The sequence below is a fragment of the Martes martes genome, assembly GCF_963455335.1.
Source record: "Martes martes genome assembly, chromosome: 5".
In the NCBI taxonomy this organism is placed as follows: Eukaryota; Metazoa; Chordata; class Mammalia; order Carnivora; family Mustelidae; genus Martes; species Martes martes.
The window spans coordinates 165576892-165599499 of record NC_137892.1 but is presented as its reverse complement, the minus strand read 5'-3'; the positions used below and the strand labels follow the sequence as shown (position 1 = coordinate 165599499).

The 22608-nt window shown below is 58.0% G+C and overlaps 1 protein-coding gene across 2 annotated transcripts; it reads left to right on the top strand.

The window, feature by feature from the left end:
• Window positions 1-2703: 2703 nt before the first annotated feature.
• PDCD6 (programmed cell death 6) lies at window positions 2704-22311 on the top strand. Of its 2 annotated transcripts, none has more exons than XM_080803764.1 (6): window positions 2704-2923; window positions 4434-4495; window positions 12591-12635; window positions 13756-13908; window positions 18804-18913; window positions 21737-22311. In XM_080803764.1, exons 1-6 carry the CDS (start codon window positions 2829-2831, stop codon window positions 21833-21835), a joined length of 564 nt encoding a protein of 187 aa, XP_080659890.1. In that variant the 5' UTR covers window positions 2704-2828; the 3' UTR covers window positions 21836-22311. The 2 variants fall into 2 exon arrangements, with proteins under 2 accessions (XP_080659890.1, XP_080659889.1); XM_080803763.1 differs by having other exon boundaries at window positions 13756-13914.
• The last annotated feature ends 297 nt before the right edge of the window (window positions 22312-22608 follow it).

The window sequence follows — 22608 nt, the reverse complement described above, 5'->3', positions numbered from 1 at the left end:
GCTACTTCTCAACCAAAAATCAACCTGCAGACCATTTTCATGAACATGCTGAGACCAAGAAAAGCACTGGGGAGTAGGTGGTCTGGAAATGCAAGTTTCTATGGGACAGAATATTTCATACTGGAAATTTTTATACAATGTGTGTTCAAGGTTTCTAAGAGAACCCATGTATTAGGGTAATTGACAGACCAGGTAATTTTTTTTTTTAATGTGCATCAAGGTAAAAAACTAGGATACTGACCAGAGAGATGTGGATAATTTTTAATATGGACCAAAAGAACCAGAAAAGATACAGTACAATACTCTTAAACAGTTCATGGCATTAGGCATAACCACATAGCTACTCAAGGTCACTAAAATTACATAAAACTCAAGATTACATTCCCCAGTCATCTTGATCCATTTCATGTGCTCAGAAGGCACATGGGGCAAGCGGCTCTCCCGCTGGACAGCAGAGCAGTTGCCGACACCCGTGATGACACTCGCTGGTATCCTATTAAGCAGCCCATAGGATAAGTTGGGCACTACTAATAGGACACCTGAGTTCAATAAAAGGTGGCGAGTCATTCTCTTCCATACTGAAGTCTGACAAAACGGTGGTTGGAAAGGAGGGGAAGGCCTGGGCACAGCTGGTCCGGGTCCTAGACTTCTGCCCCGGAGTCTGTAAGAGGGAAAGGGACAGTGAAGGTGTCTAGCATGTAAGTGTCCCAGGGCAAGCCACTGGTGGTCCTGATGACCACATAAGGCACAAATAACGAGTCAAAGTGGCTTCAGAGGGAAAGCTGCTACTGTGTGTACATACAACGTGTGTGCGCGCGCGTGTGGACGCGTAACTTCCTCCGCCATCCATTTGTTTAACGATTACTGAGGGTTTAGCAAATGCCAAAGACGTGAGACGAACAAGAGGGTGGACTGCGAAGCGCGGGGCACCAGCGCCCAGGAAGAGCCGACGTCGAGGACAATTCTAAGGCTAATAAAAGGCATTTTCCACGGGGCCGACGCGACACACCAGCGGCCAATACTCGTGGGAGGCGGAGGGCGGTGGTGTCTTCCCGCCCTACTCCCGCGGCCGGGCGCGCCCTCGGCTGGGAAAGCTACGACGGCCCCGCTGAGGAGGGGACGGAGTCCCAGGGCGCGCGAGGCCCTACACCGAGGCCGAGGCCGGCACGATCTGCCCTTTCTGGCGGAAGCGGGCGGCCTCCCCTGAGGCTGTCCGGGCGACGCGACTGCAGCAACACCCTGCCATGCCCTGCCCTGCTCTCCCCTCCCCTCCCCTGCCCTGCCCTGCTCTCCCCTGCCCTGCCCTCCCCTCCCCTGCTCTCCCCTGCCCTGCCCTGCTCTCCCCTGCCCTGCCCTCCCCTCCCCTGCTCTCCCCTGCCCTGCCCTGCCCTCCCCTGCCCTGCCCTGCCCTCCCCTGCCCTGCCCTGCTCTCCCCTGCCCTGCCCTCCCCTGCCCTGCTCTCCCCTGCCCAGCTCTCCCCTGCCCTGCCCTGCTCTCCCCTGCCCTGCCCTGCCCTCCCCTGCCCTGCTCTCCCCTCCCCTGCCCTGCCCTCCCCTGCCCTGCCCTCCCCTCCCCTGCCCTGCTCTCCCCTCCCCTCCCCTGCCCTGCCCTCCCCTGCCCTGCCCTCGCAGCCGCTCGGCCGGCCTCCAAGGCTCAGGCCTGCCCCCGCAGCCGCGCCCCCTCCGGACGCCCGGAGCCGCGGGCGCATCAGACAGCAGGGCCGAGGGCAGGGAGGGACGGCCCAGGCCAGAGCTTCGGACGAAGCCCTCCGGGACGGCCCGCGCGGCTGTGGACAGACGCTGCGCGGGGTCGGGCAGGGCCTTCCCTCACCCTTGTTCCCCGGCGACTCTGTTCCTTTGAGGAGCCTGACGGGAGGGGAGGCCCCGGTCGGCCGGGGCTGGCCCGTCCCGGCCCGTGTGGCCTCGGGCGCCCGGCTGGCCCACCGGGAACGCGCGACCGCCGCAGGTGACCTCCGCAGCTGGCCGCGAGCCGGGCCCGGACCACGCGCGGTCACCGGCGCGCGAGGGTGCGGGCGCCTCCCGCGGGCACGCGCGGCGCCACAGGCTGCTCCGGGGCCCCGCAGGGGGCCGGCCGGGGCCGTGCAGGGGCGCCGTCCAGGGGCGCCGTCCAGGGGCACCGCGGCGGGAGCGCGCGGCCCGGGGCCCGGGGCGGCCGGGGACGAGTCTTGCCCCGGCAAGCAGCGTCGCAAGCGCCTGTTCGGGCCGCGGGGCCGGGCGGCCGCGGGGCCGGGGCGGGGGGCGGACGGGCGTGGAAGCCCCCGGCACAGCGGCGGAAGGTTCTAGAAAAGACGGCTCGGGGGCGCCTTGGGGAGGAGGGACTCGGAAACCAGCCGAGCGCCGCGGGCGCGGGGGCCCTCGCCTCCCCGACGGCGGTCAGCGGGCGGCCGGCGCGTGCTCGGGGCGACCCCGCGGGGCCCTCCACCGCCCGGCCCCGGCCCCGAGGACCGCCCGGACGCCCAGCGGGCCGGGCCTCCGGCGAGCGGCAGCGCGTTCTTCCCTCCGGCCACGCCCGCTCCCAGGGCTTTTTGGAGCAAGAATTAAACACGGTCGAGGGCAGCGCCTTCCGCGCGCGGGTCCGCGGGTCCGCGAGTCTGGAGGCGGCCGCCGCGCGCACGCGCACAGCCGCGGCCCCGGCGTCGCCCAGCAACCGGCCCGCGCGGGGCTCCGGGAGCCCGTGGGGAGACGCCGCCTTCCGGTGCCCCCGGAAGTGACGTAAGCGCCGGGCCCCGCCCCGCGGAGGCGGAAGTGGAGCCGCCCCGGGCCTCCTGCGTTCCCGGGGAGCCTCAGCCCAGCGGAGCGCCTGGGCCCATGGCCGCCTACTCCTACCGCCCGGGCCCCGGGGCCGGCCCGCCTGGAGGCGCGGCGCTGCCGGACCAGAGCTTCTTGTGGAACGTCTTCCAGAGGTGAGGCCCGGAGCCCCCGGGCGCTTACGAGGCCCCCCGGCTTCTCCCGGCCTCCTTCCCGGCTTCCCCCCGGCCTCTTCCCGGCCTCCCCCGGCCTCTTTCCTGGCCTCCTTCCCGGGTTCCCCCCGGCTTCCCCCCCCGGCCTCCTTCCGGCCTCCCCCGGTCTCCTTCCCGGCCTCCCCCGGCCTCCTTCCCGGCCTCCCCCGGCCTCCCCCGACCTCCCCCGGCCTCCTCCGGCCTCCCCCGACCTCCCCCGACCTCCCCCGACCTCCCCCGGCCTCCTCCGGCCTCCCCCGGCTTCCCCCCGGCCTCCTTCCTAGACTCCTTCCGGGCTTCCCCCCGGCCTCCTTCCCGGCCTCTTTCCTGGCCTCCTTCCCGGGTTCCCCCCCCCCCCCCGCTTCCCCCCCGGCCTCCTTCCCGGCCTCCCCCGGCCTCCTTCCCGGCTTCCCCCCGGCCTCCTTCCTGGCCTCCTTCCCAGACTCCTTCCGGGCTTCCCCCCCGGCCTCCTTCCTGGCTTCCCCCCCGCCTCCCCTGGCCTCCCTCCCGGCCTCCCCCAGCCTCCCTCCCGGCCTCCCCCAGCCTCCCTCCCGGCCTCCCCCGGCCTCCTTCTGGCTTCCCCCCGGCCTCCCCTGGCCTCCCTCCCGGCCTCCCCCGGCCTCCCTCCCGGCCTCCCCCGGCCTCCTTCTGGCTTCCCTCCGGCCTCCTTCCCGGCTTCCCCCTGGCCTCCTACCCGGCCTCCTTCCTGGCCTCCCCCCGGCCTCCCCCGGCCTCCTTCTGGCTTCCCTCCAGCCTGCCATCGCCCTGGCCTTCTTGCTGGCTCCCTTAGATCTCTCCCCGGCCTCCTGCCCGACACCCCCAGCCCTGGGTTGCCGCCCCCCACTCCCGCGCCTCCCTCCCGCCGGGGCCCTGCAGAGGTGCCCAGTGGGCCTCAGTCGCTCAGGGGTCTTGGCCTCCACCCCTCGCCCCGCCACAGCCAAGAGCCCGCAGCCGAGGGGCTGCTCCGGGAGGGTCTCCGGGGGACGCTGGCGTGAGGCAGACGGAGACACGGACGCGTCACCACTCTTAGCGGCAGGGAAAGAAGCTGGTGACAGTTTCAGCAGCGCCTTCTCTCGGGGGTCAGCCTTCCACGTGAGCGAGTGACCAAGGCTCGGATGACTCATGGCCAGGAAAGGGCTCGTCTGGGGCAGTCTTTTTGCTGTTTGTGGAGGGAGAGAAAGCGGTGTAGGTGGACTTCAGACCGGCCCCGGGAAAACCAAGGAGCAAGGCCTGAGGAGGTGGAAGGAGAGAGAGAAGACCCTGCCCCGGGGCAGGTGGAGTGCGTAGGTCGGAGAAGGCACCCGACCTTGCTTTGTTCCCCAGCAGGAGGCGGGAGTGAGACACCCCCCCCCCCCCCCAGCCCAGGGAAAGGTCCGTGGGAAGGAGCTGCCTGAGCCGTGCAGGGTTGACGCAGTTAAGGGTTGGCACCGGCTCCGCTCTCTCAGTCTCCAGCTAACTGGTCTGGACTTTGCAGGGTCGATAAGGACCGGAGCGGGGTGATCTCGGACAGCGAGCTGCAGCAGGCGCTCTCCAACGGTGAGTGGGACCCGGCGAGGGGGACCTGGCCGTCCGGGCTCCTGCCTGACCCGCCCGTAGCAGGAACTTCTTTTCCCAAGTACAGAGGGGTAGTTAGGGCCTGCTACTAGGGGCGCGTGGTGGGCTGCTTCTGGCGTGATTTCCCAAGCGCTCTCCGGCTCGAAGTGCTTTGCAGAGCTGGGACTCGTGCGGGGAAGCACTTCTGGAGGAACGGGGCTTGGGTGCAGCTTTTAGGGAAGGATGGGACGCTCGGCTTTGTACAGCGGATCCCCTTCAGGTGCGTTGAAGACCACTGCAGTTCTTCGGGCGGTCCGTCTTCATGACCCCTCTGGAGAGGGCCATTGGGGTGCTGGGGCACCACGGGGAGGAGATTGGGTTGCTGGCGGTGTGGCGCTGGCGGTGGGATTGTGGGAAGCCGCTCTCGTCACTGGGGGAAAACGAGGTGTTCAGGCAGGGATCCGGGACCGTAGCTCCGGAGTGGCGGTGTGTTGGGGGCTCTCCGTGGAGCTCTGTTCCTGCTGGTTTCAGCACGATTCACCCGTGGAGGTACTGTCTGAGAACGTGTACTTCAGTAAATGCCGGCTGGGTTGCCCTTTTCAAAAATCCCTCAGGTGCCACTGTCTTTTCTGATACCTGGATTTGTAGCTTGTCTTCCCAGAGGCCATTTAGGGTAGAAAAGGGATGGATTCTAAGATGTCAAAAGAGTCATTTCCGTTAGCGGGAAGCAGTTGGATGTTCCAGAGAGGGGGAGGGTGCCGACACGGCCTCACGGTGCTGGGTCCGGGGCGGCTAAAGGAGGATGCCAGCCCTTGCAGGCACACACCGGGCATCTAGGCTTGGGCTCTTCGTTGCCTCGTGATGTGCGTGAAGGGCGGGATTTGTATCTGCAGATTCCTGCTCGTGAAGAGTGGCAGGTACTCCTGACTTCCTCCTCCGGTATTTCACCCACGGGCCACAGATGACTGGGGTGTGGCTTCACACGTGTGTATGTAGCCGCATTCAGGAAACTAAGAAATCTCTTCGCTCTTGCTTTGACGATTGTGCCGTCTTGATTCTTCCCTTACCGTTAACCCCTTCCCGCTTTCTGTGTCTCCAGGGCTCGAGTTACACTTAGAGGAGGAGAAGACAGGGTTACTAGAAAGATGTCAAAGCAGGCTGGGACCCAGCAGGCTACGATCTGGCAGATGCAGCTTAGAACTTTCTAAGTGTTGGGGCGCCTCCGTGGCTCAGTCGTTGAGCGTCTGCCTTTGGCTCAGGTCAGGATCCCAAGGTCCTGCGATGGAGCCCCTGCGTCGGGCTCCCTGCTCGGCGGGAAGCCAGCTTCTCCCTCTCCCACTACCCCTGCTTCTGTTCCCTCTGTGTGTGTGTGTGTCTCTCTCTGTCTCCTTGTCAAATAAATAAATAAAGTCTTTAAAAAAAAAAACTTTCTCAGTGTTGGGTGCCTGGGTGTGTCAGTCGGTTAAATGTCTGACTCTTGATTTCGGCTGAGGTCATGATCTCAGAGCGGTGAGATCGAGCCCCCCCACCCCCACGAGTGTGTGCGCACGCGCTCTCTCTCTCTCTCAAAAAACAAACAAAATACCCTAATCGTTGACCAAGCAGATGTCTTCACATCATATGTTAAAGAGGGCGGACCCTGCAGTGAGAGTGCCCTCAGGGTCATGCTTCTCTGAATTCTTCTCCATGACCCATTTGGACATCCTTTTGTCCGTTCGCTTGAAGTTCTGAGAGCGCCACCCGCTTTGGGGTTTGTGTGAAACCTCCACTGGGGTGATGGTCACACTCTGACCTCATTGGCCTGATGTGTCCACCCCAGGGGTTCCTGTCTGGATTTTAGTCCTGGCTCTGCCAGTTCTAGGAATGTGACCTTGGGCAAGGACTTGACCTTTCTGGGTGGGGATGGAGGAAAAGCGCACAGAGTCCTTGGTACAGCGCCTGACACGTAGCAGGGTTCAGGGTCGTCAGCTAAGCATGTGGTAGTGACTGGCCTGTGACCCCAGGAAGCCAGCTCCGGGGGTGGTGGTGACGGTAGTTCCACTTACTAAGCGCCCATGGAAGTGGGCCCTGTGCTGGGCACTTGACAAACCTCGTCTCGGGTCAGCATTGCTGTTGGAGCCCTGGGGTGTGGAGTCTGACCTGTAGGGTCAGGCTTCTGGGTTTTCGCTCGAGCGTGTCGGTGCTGCCCTTAGTTCTTCAGCTGGTGGTGAAAGCATATGGGTCTTGACTCCGTCAGAACATAATCTTGAGTTCAGCTTCTACTAAATATCCACCAGGAACCTGTTTGAAAGAGGGAACGTTAACAGTTTTGTTCACCGGTGCCGAGATACTTCGAAGTCAGTGCCTGGTTAACCCAACCGGCAGGTTGGTTGGACTGTCTCAGTGGCCTCTGCAGACGCCTGTCGAGGGGCCCAGTGGGACTCCCTCGGCTGTTGGAGGCGTGTGAGAACTGGCCTGAAGCGGGTGGCCACGCTAACCTGAGCGAGAGGCGGCGCCGCAGCCAGCACGCCCTCTGCCCGGGATGCGGCCGTCTCGCTTCTCCCGGGGAGCGTGAGGCCTCTGCTGGTCCAGGCATCGCGGTGGCCGTTTTGACGTTTATGTATCTTATTAACCCTGAAATCTTTTAACCAATTACATTTTCCTCTTCAGATTAGCTGCTAAAAAATTTAAATTGATGGCTTGCCACTAGCGTGAGTATAGAAGTTTGAGAGGTCAGTTTTACTGACCTGGTCTTAGATCTCTTACTTTCTTATCCTCCTACTTCTCTCTTCCCATCCAGCGTAATTAAAATTTACTTCATTTTGCTCTACTTTATAAATTTCATCATGTTCTTTCTGCAGTAAAGCGTGTTGTTACTGCTGCTGGTTCACAGAGTGGGTGGTAGTGTTGTTGGCCGAGTTACCCCTTCTGGCTCTCGATCTGTAGAGCCGGGATCTAAACACAGACGTGTGTCGCTGGCACCCTCGGCGCTTCCGTTCGTGTTGTGCTGGGGGCTGGCTTCTCCCAGGCTCTCAAAGCGCACTGAGCCCCAGTTTCTTCCCACCTGTGTCCATGGGGTGTCCTCCCCTGGCATGGGTTCTGGACTCCCTCTGCACAGAGGGCCTGCCTTTTGTTGATGTAAGCTGGAGCCGTGTCCATCCTGAGTTCCAGATTTTCTGCCTGGAGGCATTGCCTGCCCCTGCTGCTGAACCACTGTGGCATTGTGCCACTCTGCGGTCTGCTCCGTGTGGCCACTGCTGTAGCTGCCTCTGGTCACTAGACTGTCCGCTTCCTGGCGGAAGGCCAGGCCGGGCTCCTGTGTGCAGGTGTGGTCTGTGCGCAGAAACCGGCCACCGGATGGGCCCGTCTTTGTCCTCTTCCCTCCCCTGGACTTCCAGGAGCTGATGCAATTGACGTTATTTTGACTTCTGATTTTTCTCCCAGGAATGGGCTTCTGTTTTTGTTTTGGCCCTGGAATATTGGGCTATTTCAGGACATTGCTTTACTTAGTGTGTTACTGGTGGCAAAACTGAAGTTTCAGACTTGCATGGTTTCTCACTTGAATTAAGTCTGTGCTTGTGTGCTCTCTGCTGAAATGTAGTTGAAACTGCTCCGAAAGAGTCCTTGTGGGTCACATACACTGAGTCCTTTGTAAGATTCGTTTCCATAGGAAAGCTTCTAAAATTGCTCTTGGGGGTGTGTGGTTAATAGGTATGAAGAAAGACAGAAGAAGACTGTTCTCTTGCCTTCTGTTGGAAGGACATGCCATAAACGATCTCAGTTTGGAACCTTTTTTTTTTTTAAACCTCGCGTGCTCTTTTTGGAATTGCAGGAATTTAATGTTACTCGGGCTTCTTCTTTTGTCCCTCTGCAGGTTTGCCCTCATATAAGCTACGTAGGTACTTTTGTGGAGACATTTTTAATACCTGTACTTTAAAAGATAACAGTTCAGGGGCGCCTGGGTGGCTCAGTGGGTTAAGCCTCTGCCTTCAGCTCAGGTCATGATCTCAGGGTCCTGGGATCGAGCCCCGCATCGGGCTCTCTGCTCAGCAGGGAGCCTACTTCCTCCTCTCTCTCTGCCTGCCTCTCTGCTCACTTGTGATCTGTCAAATAAATAAATAAAATCTTAAAAAAAAAATGTTAAAAGATAACAGTTCATATATTCTTTTTAAGATATTTTTATCAGAGTAGAGTTCCAGCTGTCCTGGGGATTCTGTATTAAGAAATGAAGGGAAGTCAGACCATATAAGCAGACAGTTCCCTGCAGACCCGCCTTCTGATCCCGTCACTGCTCCCGCCCCACAGGCCCGGTGTTGCGGTGGAGGGTGTTCGCTGCTGCCCGTGCCGCTGGGCCAGTTAGCGATGCCCGCTCAGCTCCCTTCTGCCTGGGCGTGAGGAGGGGCCGGCTCAGCAGGCCCATGTTGTTCACAACCTGCTGCTTCCCAGGAGGAACTTTGAGGGCTGGCTGCGTCCTGGACGCACAGACTGAGAAGCGGGTTTAGTCCACCCGCGGCCTGGAGCTGCGCGACAGCCACTTGCCTGGGAGTCGATACTAACGGTCTGACTTACGGCAAACACCTGCTTTCCCTCTGGGTCTCTGGAGCTTCCGTGAAGGACTCCCACGAGAGAGCCTGGACTCCAGACTCGGGAGCTTGCCTGGCGGACATGACTGGGCGTGTGTCCTTGCAGCTCGGAGCCGGCGGAGGAGGCACATCCTGGACAGCACTGGTGACCGCGGGCTCCTCCCGGTGCCTTTCCCTGTTGAGTGTCCTCTGCCCTTTCACTGTAACAGACTGAGTGCTGCAGTCCTGGCCAGCCATGGAGCCTGAGGCCGTTCTCCACGCCGAGGACAGCCTGACCTGTCTGCTCCTTCCGGAAACACGCCCCGCCGGACTTCCAGGTGGAAACAAGAGAGAGTTAGGATTTGGTGGACCGGGCTTTGCTGACGGGTCACTCTGTAACCTTGGGTGCATTGCACTTCTGGCCCCAGTTTCTTTGGGCGTGAAGACCGGAAGACCGGGAGTCTAGATCCTTTCCCCCTTGAGCCAAGCCCCAGTCCACCGGATCCTGCATCTGCCTGGTACAGAACCGGGAGGCAGTGTGTCCGCCCGGATGGAGCTTACAGTGTTTCACTAATCGTCCCTTAGGTTGTTTCTGGTTTTCAGTGATGTAAGTACTGTAGTGATTTGACCCCAGATTTCATGGAGCCAGTCTCTAGAGCTAACATGTATCGTATCAAGGGTATGGGCATCTTTAATGCTGACGGTAAGGATTTAGATTGCTTTTCGGAAAGGCTGTATTTCTAGTCGTGCTCTTTGAAGCTGTAGTTGAAGAAAACTGGAGAAGTGCGGAGTTTTGCTGAAGCAGAGTGTTGCAGATTCTGTGCACCGAGTGCCAGTGCCCTGTGCCCAAGCCTGCAGCACTTGCCACACCTCTTTTGGCAGAAAAGCCCAGCAAGGCTGGGAGTTCCTGGTCTGATGAAGTAAAGTGGAAAGACATCACCAGTGATGATGTTTTAAAAAGTCTGATTTTTATTTTTTATTTATTTTAAAATTTTGTTTATATACTTATTTATTTTTTTGTCCCGAAAGATTTCAAGTAGTTGTGGAAATGTTGGGTGTCGTGAAGTCTTAACCCTCAGCCACTCACTGAACCCACTGTTTACGCTTGTGGTTAACAGGACATAATTTTAAGAAAAAACTCTTTGGAGGGTGGAAAGGCTGCGGTATCACAGAGTGGAACGGGCTCTTCCCCTTGAGAATGGGGCGTCCGGCGGTCATTTGTGTGCGTGAGGGTACAGAGGGGAAGCGGTAGGTCTCTCTGCTGGGGACGGTCTCCTCAGCAGCCACAGGTGGTTCCCTCGGCGGTCGCCATTTGCTCAGGGTCGCCCCTTAAAGCGGCGGCCCCGTTCTCAAGGCGGGGGCGGAAACAGTTACGAGATGCACATGGACCGTCAGGCCTCTGTTTTCTTTAGCTCTTTGGGATGAAATTAAAGCAGGACTTGCAGGTACAGTGACCACGTATTCCTAAGTAGAAATCTGACGAGAACTTTCTCCAGACGAGTGGTTCTGACATCCAACCGTGTTCGTGTCTGGGAAGAGCAGACAGGAATGTTTGAAACTAGGGATGGGCCGGAAAACCCGGGCTAGAGGGTCACTGGGGGTGCGGGGCTTGTGGAAGACGTCTCCGTGTGTAATGTGCCCTGTTCTCAGGGAGCTGTGTTAGCACCCTGCCGTGCTTTCTTCCAGAAGACTCTTCTCCAGACCACTCGGGCTCCCCGGCTGACTCAGGCGCGTCTGAGGCGCACTGCACGGGACATACGACATGTCCACACGCCGCAGTACTTCCGCGTCACTGCGAGTCGTTGGGCTCCCGTGAGAACGGGCCCCAGGACGCGTACGTGATAGCCAGTCCTTAACTGTTGGCCCTTGTCACCCCTTGGCTTCCCTGGAGAGCCCAGCCCTGGGTGGGTGACAAGAAGGGTGCGCGGAGGAGCCGGCCCCAACGTGCCTCGCCCTGCGGCACACCTGGGGGTCTCGGGCTAGAGGGCGCGGGATGACCTGCTGCCCCCCTGAGCCCGGGACCCCTGCCGTCCTCAGAGTCCTCCGGCGCGGGCGCTGGTTCCCCTGGGTCACCTCAGGGATGCCCCCTCTCTGGGCGCTCCCGCGGGCCCGTCGGGGTGGCACCGGGCCCTCAGCACCCCGTGCTCGGGTCTGCGCGGTACTGGACTGTGGCGCTTGTGGCGCTTTTGTTTCGAACGCCTCCGGCCACGTCCTTCGCAGAGACGGCCCCGTGATGCCTCCGCTCGCAGTCGGGCGGGCCGCGGGGCTTCCTTCGCTCTCCCTCGCTGCGGGCCCGGCAGCCTGCGTCGGGCGGAGGGGAGACGGGGAAAGGGGCCCGGGAGAGCCTCCGGCAGGTGCTCCGGGCTCCTGAGGCTTCCAGTCAGCGCCGGGCTGTGTCCCGCCGAGTCGCGGTGCGGCGCTCGCAGGCTCGGTGTGAAGGAGCGAAACGCACACGGCGGAGCGGGGCCCCCTCCGGGCGTCGAGGCGCCCTGCCCGTTGGCTTCTGTGTAACGCGGTCGTCGGTGACGCCTGTCCTGGGAGCTTCGGGTGCGGGCCGGTGCCCACCCGAGCCGCACGGACGTCGGGAGCCTGTGGTGGGCGCGAGGGGCCGGCCCCGCAGACGCGCCCGGGGAGGCCGCACGCTTGAGCCCAAGGCCGCTTCGTGTGCGGTCAGGGGGTGGGTCTCTGTCGGGGGCGAGGCGAGGGGGCCGAAAACTTCGACGAGTAGAAGGAGACGTGAGCCTTCACGTAAGTGGGTGTGGGGAGAGACACTGCTTTCCCTCCACGTTAAAAATATGTTTAGACTTTGGTTTTAGTGGGTCTAGAAATTGATAATGGTATAAACCGCTCTGAAAACAGATTTGGGGGCGTAAAGGTATGTGGTGAACGTTTCGTCGCGCGGCGGCACGTGCGTCTGTCAGCCTCAGCGGTGCCCTCGCAGCACCCGCCTGCCCACACCTCCGCGGGCGCAACGCGGCGCTCAGGCTGTAGGTTCAGGAGGCGGTTTTTAAGGCATTGCTTTGTGGTGCGCTTTTGAGGGAGCTCCTCGCCTTACCTGCGGCCGCAGTCCTGGAAGACAGAGCGCGTGTTAACGTGCGGGAAAACCGGGGCGCCGGGGTGGCTCGGTCGGTTGTGTCCGACGCCTGACCTCAGCTCCGGTCCCGATCTTCAGGGTCGCGAGTTCAGGCCCCTTGCTGGGCTCCACGCTGGAGGAGAAAATACTGTTCAACCGTATCTCGTGTATGTAGCAAACAAGAGCTGGCCCCGGGCCTCGTATCGTTCTCAGCGGCTTTGCGTGTATGTCTGTTGGGGCCTGAGGGACTCGTGCACAGCGCCGGATGGGACGCCAGCGACCACATGCTTACAGCCCCGGGTGGTCATGGCGGGCATCCGCAGAACCGTCCCCTGGGGACGGTGTCCCTGCTGAGAACTGTGGTGCCCGGGGCTTCCCTGAGTAGCAGGTTACTGTCGGTAGCTGCTGCTGCTCCAGACTGGAATCCTAGAGATTGCTGTGAAAACGGTTTTCGCTGACTGTCTCTCCTGTCGTTTATTTTCAGGCACATGGACTCCATTTAACCCCGTGACTGTCAGGTCAATCATCTGTAAGTAAAGGTGCAGGCAGACCCCTGTCCTGCCATGGCCCCTCGCCCTGCCCTCCCAGCCGAGCACTTGAGCCGGAGCTCCCGGTTCTGAAGGGTCCGTGTTCACGCAGGACCAGCGCGTATCACGCGCCGTCCCTATCTTGCCCGGTGGTTGACTGGCGGAAACACCGTGCTCAGTTTCCGACCGGACTTTTCCCTCACGTGAGCTCTCGCTGAACTACGGTGTGCTTCTGAGCAGCCGAGACCGCCCCTGTTTCCTTCTGCTGCCTTCCCGCGGGAAGAGAGACCAAGTGATTTGTCATTTTCTTGGTAGCAGGAGTCCAGGCGGAGTTTTTACATAGGTTTGAGCTACTTTGCCATTATATGTAAACGCAGTTACAGGTTCTTTCATATTTGGACCTGGTTTAGGCTCATTTTTTTTCTTTTTCAAAACGTATTTATGTATGTACGTATTCGCGTATGTATCTGGGAGAGAGCGAGGAGGAGACTCCCTGCCAGGCGCAGAGCCCAACACGGCTGGATCCCACGACCCAGAGAGCATGACCCGGGCTGAAGTCAGGAGTCGGAGGCTTAACCGACCGAGCCATCCAGGCGCCCCTAGGGTGATCTTTTCAATGAAAATCGGGTCTTACTGAAAAAAACCAAGCACGTAAAGCCAGTGGAGTCTTTTTCTCGGGGGAGTGGGCCTGCGCTGGCGGTTGTAGGTCCTCTGGGAGAAGGGAAGGGGCTGAGCAAGGAGCTGGGAGGGCGGCGCCGCCTGCTTCACTCCGAAGCTCCAGTCCCTCTGACAAAGCAGGAGCGCCCTCCGGGCATCGCGCGTCGTGGAGGCGACTTCCCTGTCGAGCATTTGTGTCTCGGGGCTCCGCCGCTGTGTTCCTCTTGACCGTGTGCCTCCCGGCTATGACGCGAGTTGGGGGCTGCGGCTGGGTAACCGCCTGGCACAGGAGGCCTAGCCCTCCCGTTCGGCAGGGGAGCGCTCCTTGGCAGCACGCGGGCGTCCGCTGGCTAAGCACGGGGCCGGCCCGAGGGAAGCGGGGAGGCCGCGCGGGCACTGAGCTCCCTGCCGACCAACCCCGAGAGGCCGGCGGCTACGAACCACTCACGTTCCTTTCTGTCTCAGCCATGTTTGACCGGGAGAACAAGGCCGGCGTGAACTTCAGTGAGTTCACGGGCGTCTGGAAGTACATCACAGACTGGCAGAACGTCTTCCGCACCTATGACAGGGACAACTCCGGGATGATCGACAAGAACGAGCTCAAGCAAGCACTCTCAGGTTTTGGTAATTCACTTATCTTGATTGTGTAGCAGATTTCATTTTGGAGGTCATTTGGTGCCGTTGCTGTTTTTGTACTTTGTTCAGTTTACTGATTTTTTTTTTTGAAAGTGGGGGAGGGGCAGAGGGAAAGGGAGAGAGAGAGTCTTAAGCAGGCTCCGTGCCCAGTGCAGAGACTGACTTGGGGATCCAGCCCACCACCCTGAGATCCTGACCGGGGCTGAAATCAAGAGTCAGGTGCTCAACTCACTGAGCCACTCAGGCGCCCCTCGATTTACTGTTTTAACTAGGAAATTTTTGTTGACGTTCAGATTTATACTTTGATGTTGTTTATATCATGAAGGCTTATATTTGACATGGAGACCTTATGTACTTTTTTTCCCCATCCAAAATGAGATACGGGCTATGCAATCATTTATTGTTTGTGAAATGGAGTGACGGGACACGTACATTGAGAATGCGGTGGCTTTGGAAACAGTTTCACGTGAATAAGTGACAATAAACTCAGGCGACTTATGATTTGTGATGCATCACGAGACACGGCAAGACCGTCCGTACGTGTGAGACATGATTCTGTAAGCGGCAGTGCCAGCTGCTGCCTCGGGCACAGCGTTGGTGGGCGTGCCAGCTCCCGTTCTCAAGTGCGTGTGCCCCCGCGTGTGCCGTGTCACCAGCAGTGTCTGCACAGCCTTTCCAGAGTGGGTCAGCGGGCCTCTGATGCTGGTGCATGGGTCCGAGAGGAGGCTGGGGTTCTCTGTGTGGAGAGGAAGCAGACATGAAGGTCTTGTCCAAGGCTTGTGGGAATTACACCCCAATTCTGGTGTGTTTGGGATAATCTCAGTCAGCCCTCTTTACCGGGGCCCTATTACAAAAGTCCTGCTACATTTTATTTGAAGACTGCTTAGGAATACATTTTAGAAAAAATCAGGCAAGTTAGTTTATAGTGTCCTATTTTCTTCTATAACATACTACGTTGTTATTATAACGTACTAATGAACTTCTAGGTATTTTGAGTTTTAATAATACGAAGTACATCTTAGTTATCCTGTTAACGTGTTGTTAACTTCTACCCTTCTCCCATTTCTCCTTGGGGCATGCACTCTGTGGTCTTCTCTTTCTCTTTCCTTTCCTGCCTTAGGAATCCTCTGGTGTTCAGTGAGTGGCTCTGGCACTCCGTAGGAAGCTTGTGTTCTCACATCACACATTAGCTGGGGGTCAGGGTTAGGGTGGGACTTGACCTCGGGTTCTCTGCGCTGGGACTGGGAACGCAGCTGACTTTGCTCTGCCCTTAGCCTGGGGGACGGTAGGGCTGTACAGAAGGGCTGGAAGGAGCTGGAGGCCTGGCCGGGCTGAGGACAGCTTGGGAGGAACCTGGGTCCTGTGAATTACATCAGACGAGTGACCTCCGGTTTCTGGGAACACGGCACTGACGTTGTCAGGCCCGGAGCCCTCTCTTTCCTTTGTGCCAGTGGCCCACTAGGTCCTTAGAGCTCATGGCGGGAGCTCTGAGGCGGGCAGTGCCCCGGCCTCTGGCCTCCTGAGTGCCTGCTGCGGCTTCAGGGTCGTGGAGGTCATGGGGCAGTCCCTTGTGGTCAGAAGCTGACCAGCCTCCCCGGGCTGGTTGACGCGGGCTCTTCCCTGACTTCCAGACGTTTTCTGGAGAAAGTAAATACTCTGCTACGGCATTCTATCAGGTCTAACCAGTCTCTTCCTGGGACTGGTTCTTGGTCTCTGAGGCCTTCTGCCAAAAAGGGACATTGTTCTCCTTTCCACGTTAGTGATGGGAGCAGATTTCCAGCAGGAACTGAAGCGAAGATTCCTGTTCAGCCCTGGCCGCGCCGGGTGACTCTCACAGGCCACACGCTGGCTGCGGGAGCTCCCGTATCCCTTCTCTAAACTCATGGTGCGTGGGCACCGTGCGCCAGGTGCAGAGAGCCGAAGGACGGAAGCGCGTGAGGAGTTTGCCCCCACACGGCGCAGTCCCCGCTGTGGGGAAGGTGAGGCACGGGCAGCCCCCCTCCTCCGTGTAACATCTGGCAGCTGCTAGGCCAGCTCGGTGTGTTCTGATGGAAACGTTACCAAAGTGGACGGCCTCCATCCGGTCACCTCGCCTCGCAGCCATTACCAGCTTGGTGCTCCGTTGGCTTTGTCCTCTGTTGCGGGCCCAGGAGTGCGAGGCCCGTGCGGTGTCCCCCCAGCACCCTTTACTCGCGTCCCTGCCACGTGTGGACGTTTGCTCACCACATCAGTGCCACGGACCCACCTTAAAAATGAGCAGTCCGTTTGCATCAGGGTCCCAGCAGGTCCGCAAGCAGCCCCCAGCCTTTTCGTGCCGTCGGCTGGTTATCGACATGGGCTGATGCCCCGTTTCAGGTCTGCCCCTTGCTGCAGTCTCTGTGCCCTGCAGAGAGGTCACTGGCTAGTGTCCAGGCTCGGGAAGGTGTGCCATCATTTTGGGGTGCTGGGAGGAGGCAGTTGGTGACTCATGGGATCGTCGGGGCCGCTCTGACGTCTCCCCTTCCAATGCTTGTTAGTGGTCAGGAGAGAACCTTGCTCTCCTAGGCTCAGGGTGTGGCCCTGTGCCTGCACGTCCAGTCTGACAGGGCCAGTCCCGACCGGGGTCACAGGCTGGGGGAGCAGCACACGGTGGGGGGGGGGGGTACTGCCTTTTTTTTTTTTTTTTTTCCATTTAACTGAAGCGCAGTTGACGTAAGTGTTACGTTAGTTTCAGGTGCACAGCATCACTCAGCCCTCGCCACGGCTTGTGTAGTCGCCATCTGTCACCATACAGCGCTCCCGCAGCGTTATCGAGTCCGTCCCCTGTGCTGTACTTGTCCTCCCGGACTTATTTCACAATCCAAAACTGGTACTTCTCAGTCCCCTTCACCTGCTTCACCTGCCCCAGCCCTCCTCTCTGGCCACCAGTGGTTCTCTGTACTTACGAGTCTGGTTCTGTTTCATTTGCTCGTTTTATTTTTAGATTCTGCATATAAGTGAGATCATCTGGTATTTGTCTTTCTCTTATTTCATTGAGCGTAATGCACTCAGGTCCGTCCATGTTGCCACCAGCGGCAAGGTCTCAGTCCCTCAGTCCGCCGTCCCGCGGGCTGCTTCTGTACCCTGGCTGCTGGAGGCAGTGCTGCGGTGAACGAGGGGCGCAGATACCTTTTCGAATCAGTGTGTTCGTTTCCTTGGGGTAAACCCCAGTAGTGGGATTATTGGATCACGTGGCGGCTCTGTTGCTAGCGTTCTGAGGAGTGCCCATACTGTTTCTGGGGGTGGCTGTGCCCATCTGGGTTCCCACCGTGCATGGGGCTCTCTCTTCTCCACACTCTTGCCAGCATGTGGTGTTTCAGTCTTTCTGATCACAACCATTCTGACACGTGTGAGCCACCTTCTCGGGGTTCTGATTTGCATTTCCAGAGGGCACCTCCTCTTAATTTATGAGGGTTAGGGTTATCGTGACATGGATTTTCACTGATGGAAACTCTTAGAGAAGATTTTGCTTCTCAAGTAAATGTCTCTCTTCATCGTTCATTTTTCCAGTGTGACTTGTGTTGGTTTGGTTCTCGCTACAGTGGTACTGAGGACCAGGGGAATCAGAAGCTGATCCCAACGATGATAGAACTTGCTTCCGTGGTCTGCAGGGATTGTGGAGGTCCGTCCTGTAGGGTTAGGTCTGGGCCAGAGATGCCGCAGTGATGGCTGGTGTCTGCTCTCTCCACCCGGATGAGCTCCGCCCTTACCAGTCTGGGCCGCTTCCTTACCTGTCCGCAGGGGCCAGGTGTGAGGAGACTCGGAGGTCTGGGGGGTGGGACCCCCGTCCCGGACCTGCTGCCTTTCTTTTTTTTTTTTTTGAGTCAGGGATCCTTTCTTCTCACTGGCAGGGAGGGGGGCCCTGGATTTAAGTCACAGATGCACAGGGTATGCTGACCACTCCGGAAGGGACTGTCCTGTGTGTGCATGTTTGAATCTCTTTCTTAGAAAAGTAAGTATTTCTGCAATAATTAACTGTGAAATTCACTCAGATAATAGGTGTACATGTGTCCTCGCAAAGATTCCAACAGGATGGAAAAGCAGTAAAAATATTTTGGCCCCTGGATCTTGTCTCCTGAATAAGTAAGGACACCACAGTCACACAGGTAGTGGGATTAGGAGGGAAGGAAGTAGGTGTCCTTGTTTAGAGTGGCCCCGAGGGGTGTCCCATAGGCGAGTGGCCGCTGTGTCCCCGTGTCTTCAGAACCACCTCCCTGCTGGAGACCTTTTCAAGACACTCAGTAAGTTGAAGGTGGAATCAGTGACTCTCTGTCATCACATTCGATGGCCCTGGAGTGGCTGTGACCTTCAGAGGCTGCCTGGCTCCTGGTGATCTTTCCCTCCCGGATGTCCCCTGCTGATTCATAGAGGGGCGTGTGCGTGCGGGCCAGTGGATCAGCTCCTTCCTGAGTTTACATTTTATTTGGAAGCCTTCAGTGATACATTCTTTCAAATGTAAAATGAAACTATCTGTAAAATGAAAACTTCACAAGGAAACCGGGATGCCCTGCAGGGTGGTTTTTGGGGTGCAGCACTGTGAGGTGAGTATACGTGATACAAACGAGTGAGCTCACAGCTGTGACCTGCGGTGCCTGCCAGCGCTGGCCCCCGGGGAGCACTCTGCCTTCCAGGAAAAGGGGGTGTTTTCCCACCGGCCGTTCACCGGACTGCGGATGGGGAGTGTGGTCCCAGAGGGCATGTGAACGAGTTTGCACCTCGAGTCTCCCCCCCCCCCCCGCCTCGATCGTTTGTCGTCTGCTGATGTCAGAGGCTGTGGGGCCTGTCGGAAGGAGGACACGGGGGCTGATGGGAGCACCCACTCTCCTGGCTCTCCATTCATCCTCATTCTCCTCTTCAAGGGTACCGGCTGTCCGACCAGTTTCACGACATCCTCATTCGCAAGTTTGACAGACAAGGACGGGGACAGATCGCCTTTGACGACTTCATCCAGGGCTGCATCGTCTTGCAGGTAATGGGGCTCCGTGGGGGCTCACCGTGCGCTGGCCAGTGCAGCAGGCAGGGCGTAGCCGCGGGAGCAGAGGGAGAGGGCAGAGCGCCATTCTGCAGTTAGCAGTTGAACGGGGTGGTGTCCGCTGCCGGAGGGTATGCAGGTTAGTCTTGTCGGGGGAGAAGTTGCTAGTCTGTTCAGGGGGCTGTGGCCAGTAGTGTTCTTTCTCCCCGTGGAAGTGCCGCTGACCCTTGAACAATGTACGGCCCAACCACACGTTCATTCATAGGCAGACTTTTTCTGATAAGTATGGCATAGTGCCGAAAATGTATTTTCCTTATAATTTTCTGAATAACATACTCTTTTCTGTAGCTTACTTTATTGTGAGAATATATACATAATGCACATAACGTACAAAACAAGTGTTAATTGACTGTTAGTCTGTTATTGGTAAGGCTCTCGGTCAACGGAAAGCTGTTAGTAGTTACGTGGGTTTCGACTGCTCCAGGGATCGTCTCCCAACCCTGTGTTCAGGGTCCCTTCCGATGAGGTCACGTTTTCTAAATCGAGTGGGTTATTTGCGTGTATACTCTGGTATTTTTGCTGTGTTTTCATTCCGAGGAAATGGGTCAATTTTCCATCGCGATGTTGACTGTGCCCTGCCTTTTTGTGTGAGGGGAGCTCCAAGGACGGGAGATCGCGGGTCCCGCTGACCCCAGCACCGCCATTTCCCTCCACAGTCTCGCTTCTGTACCTGCGGGAGCTCGGCACTTGCTGGCACGAGCTCCCCTCCCAGAGACGAGAGCATGGATCGAACCTGCGCCGCTGGGCCCACGCAGGCCCCCCGCTCCTCTGTCTAGGTCGGGATCCGGTTTACACAGAGTTAGGCTTAGAAATACAGTGAACTGATAAGCCCTTAGATGGCTTTCCAAGTTTTTATTACAACAGATTTTTGTTATGACAGATTTTTAAAAAAACAGACTGAAGTAGGACAAGCTGGTGTGCCCATCCCTCAGACTCAGCAGTTACCCGCCGGCGGACAGTTTGATGTCATCCCTCTGTGACCCTAACACCCCAAGCCCTTACTGTCACACAGATTCCATCTTCGAATCCAGGTTGGGGTGACATCTTGTCAGCTTTCGAGTCCCCGGAGAGATGTGAATAGCCTGAGATTTTTTAATATAATTTGGAATTCTGAGAAACTTCCTCGGGATTTTTTCCCATGAGAGTGAAAGTGAAATAGGCCAGTGAAAGTGAAGTTTCTGTGGCCGGCTAAGTACTGTGAGTCTGGGAACAGCCCGGCCCCTGCCGTCCGAGGCCTTGTCGGAGAGCCAGCTCTGTTAACATCGAGCTTTGGCTCCGAAATGGGGAGAGCCTTGCCCATCTCATCGCACCCCACTGGCAGTGTCGTCTGAACACCTGAGGAGAGGGTTCAGCATGGAAGTCTCATTATTGCCTGCGTCGGAGGTGCACTCGGGTTAGATTTTTCATTTGAGGTCGTGTCCCGTGAGGAAACACCTGATCCTTACATTTCTTCTCAAGCCAAGGTCATCGGGTGTAGACTTTCGGTAACTGAGGTAAGGCGATCGGAGTCCCACGAGAAGCTTGCCTTGTGCCTGCGCGCACCTCAAGGCCGAGGATAGGCCCCTCCAGGAGGGTGTCTGTCAGGCAGCAGCCATGGCCGTGGGGTTCCGTGCTGAGCTGGAGGCCTGCCTGCCGGTCCCTGGCCCACCCACCCTTCCCGAGGGACCCTCAACACAGGACAGAGAAAAGCCGCAGGCCACAGTAAAACACCCCCCAGAATATTTTCCTTCATTTATCTTTCTACAAAAAGAAACGATTTTTTGCAAAAGAACATGAAAATCTGTAGAAACCGTAAGAAAATACAACTAAAGTGCGAAGAAGAATTGCCCGTCGTTCTTTCAGCCGGAGTTCCCTGCCACCGGTGTTTTTATAGTTGGTGCGACGGGAGTGTCTCACGTGCGCTGGGAGGGCCCGGCTAACGCCCGAGCAGATAGTCGGCTGGGTCAGGCACCCTGTCCCACCTGCTGCCGGAGGGCCGGGCTCCAGCCTGCTCTCACCGTGAACTGGGCTCTGTTTTCTGCTCCTGTCCTGAGGAATTGTGTTCTGCTGCCTTTTGTCACGCAGGAGTCTCGGGCCTGCTGTGCTTGCCCGGTGCCCCTCGCCTGGGGCAGCCGTCATCTGGCTGTCCCTGCTGCTGGGTGCAGAGTTCTTCCCTCTGCCCCGACCTGCTGTGGGGGGATCGAGCTTGTGAACAGACTAAAGCAGAGCCTTCTGGATGGGGTGGGGTGGCCAGGAGGGGCCCTGAGGCCGGTACAGGGAGACCTACCTCCCGTGGTCTGTGTCTGGGCCTTCCCCTGCTGCGTGTAAGGGAGGGGCCCAAGTCCGGGCTGGTTTCCCCGTGTCCTCGGTGGCAGGTGTCCAGAGTGGTGGTGAGCGGTCGAGGAAGAGCCCCTACGAGGTTGGTCTTAGAGTAGGAAGGGAGGACCCAGGCTCAGCACTGGACCACTTGGGAAACCAGGACCTGGGGCTGTGGTGTATCATTGAGTTGGGGCTACAGCCCACCCCCTGGCCTCTTACCCAGCTTCCCGCGTTCATCCTCCCTCCCCCTGCTGTCCCACCAGGCCGGAGTGCCCTCTGTGATGGACAGGCCTGCGGGTGCTCGGGGTTACCCACCCATGCCTCCCTGCCCAGCTCTCCGTCAGGGCCTGGGGTTCGGGAGACATGGGTGACTTTCGTTCCTCAACGTCTTCTTGCTAAGTACATTTCATTCGTTCTGTTTAATACATACCGAGATCTAACTGCCTGTCGTCTCTCTCCCAGAGGCTGACCGATATATTCCGGCGCTACGATACGGATCAGGATGGCTGGATTCAGGTGTCCTATGAGCAGTATCTGTCCATGGTCTTCAGCATCGTATAACACTGGCCTTTGCAGATAGCGGCGGGACTTGGGGAAGGAAGAGACTAAAAATGCCAAATCTCCCTTCAAGGAAACGGGACACAGATGCAGCAAGATACTGTTCTTCTTCCTTTAGATTTTATATAATTAACATTTGGGGACCCGACTGTACATATGTGGATAAGCTGGGGAGGTTTTTGCAAATGTAACAGTGGTTGTAATCATTATTCACATACAGACATTTGATTTGAGACTGTTCAGCTGTGCCATGAGGTAAGATACGATAACGTTTCAGGTATCCTGCATGCGAAAACTTCATCATGGTCATTTCCAGGTGGCTCCAGGTCTATAGTGGAAATACTGTCATTAGCCAATAGGGATTTAAAACTAATCGGGAATTGCACAAAGGCTTTCATGTGCCTTACGTTTTTAAAACGGGGTTTATTGTATTTGTTTGAATATGCAGCATAAGCAATAAAGCAGATGCGCCCCCTGTCCCGGTCTGCCTCAGATGCGTACACGTGGGAGCTTGCAGGGGTCCAGGATGCCCTCTGGGCGCCTACCTGACTCCTCTGAAGGGAAACCCAAGGGTACCGTGTCCTTTGTGACAGGATTTAGGTTAAATTTCATAAAGACTTCTTTGAACGTAGAAATCCAGACTTGGTTTGGAAGTGTGTGGGTTTCTGTTATTTACGATGATCGAGGCCTGTCCCGCGATGGTCTGTCAGTTGTGGTTTCCCAACGTGAAGGTGGGGTGCAGGCAGCCGGAGTGGTCATCCGCTTCGCCTGTCGCG

What these genes read in the sequence shown, in the direction of transcription:
- PDCD6 (XM_080803763.1), top strand. Translation starts at nt 2,829, where the DNA reads ATGGCCGCCTACTCCTACCGCCCGGGCCCCGGGGCCGGCCCGCCTGGA. An exon ending in TTGTGGAACGTCTTCCAGAG is followed by an intron (nt 2,924 to 4,433) that starts GTGAGGCCCGGA and finishes TGGACTTTGCAG; the next exon opens with GGTCGATAAGGACCGGAGCG. An exon ending in GACTGTCAGGTCAATCATCT is followed by an intron (nt 12,636 to 13,755) that starts GTAAGTAAAGGT and finishes TTTCTGTCTCAG; the next exon opens with CCATGTTTGACCGGGAGAAC.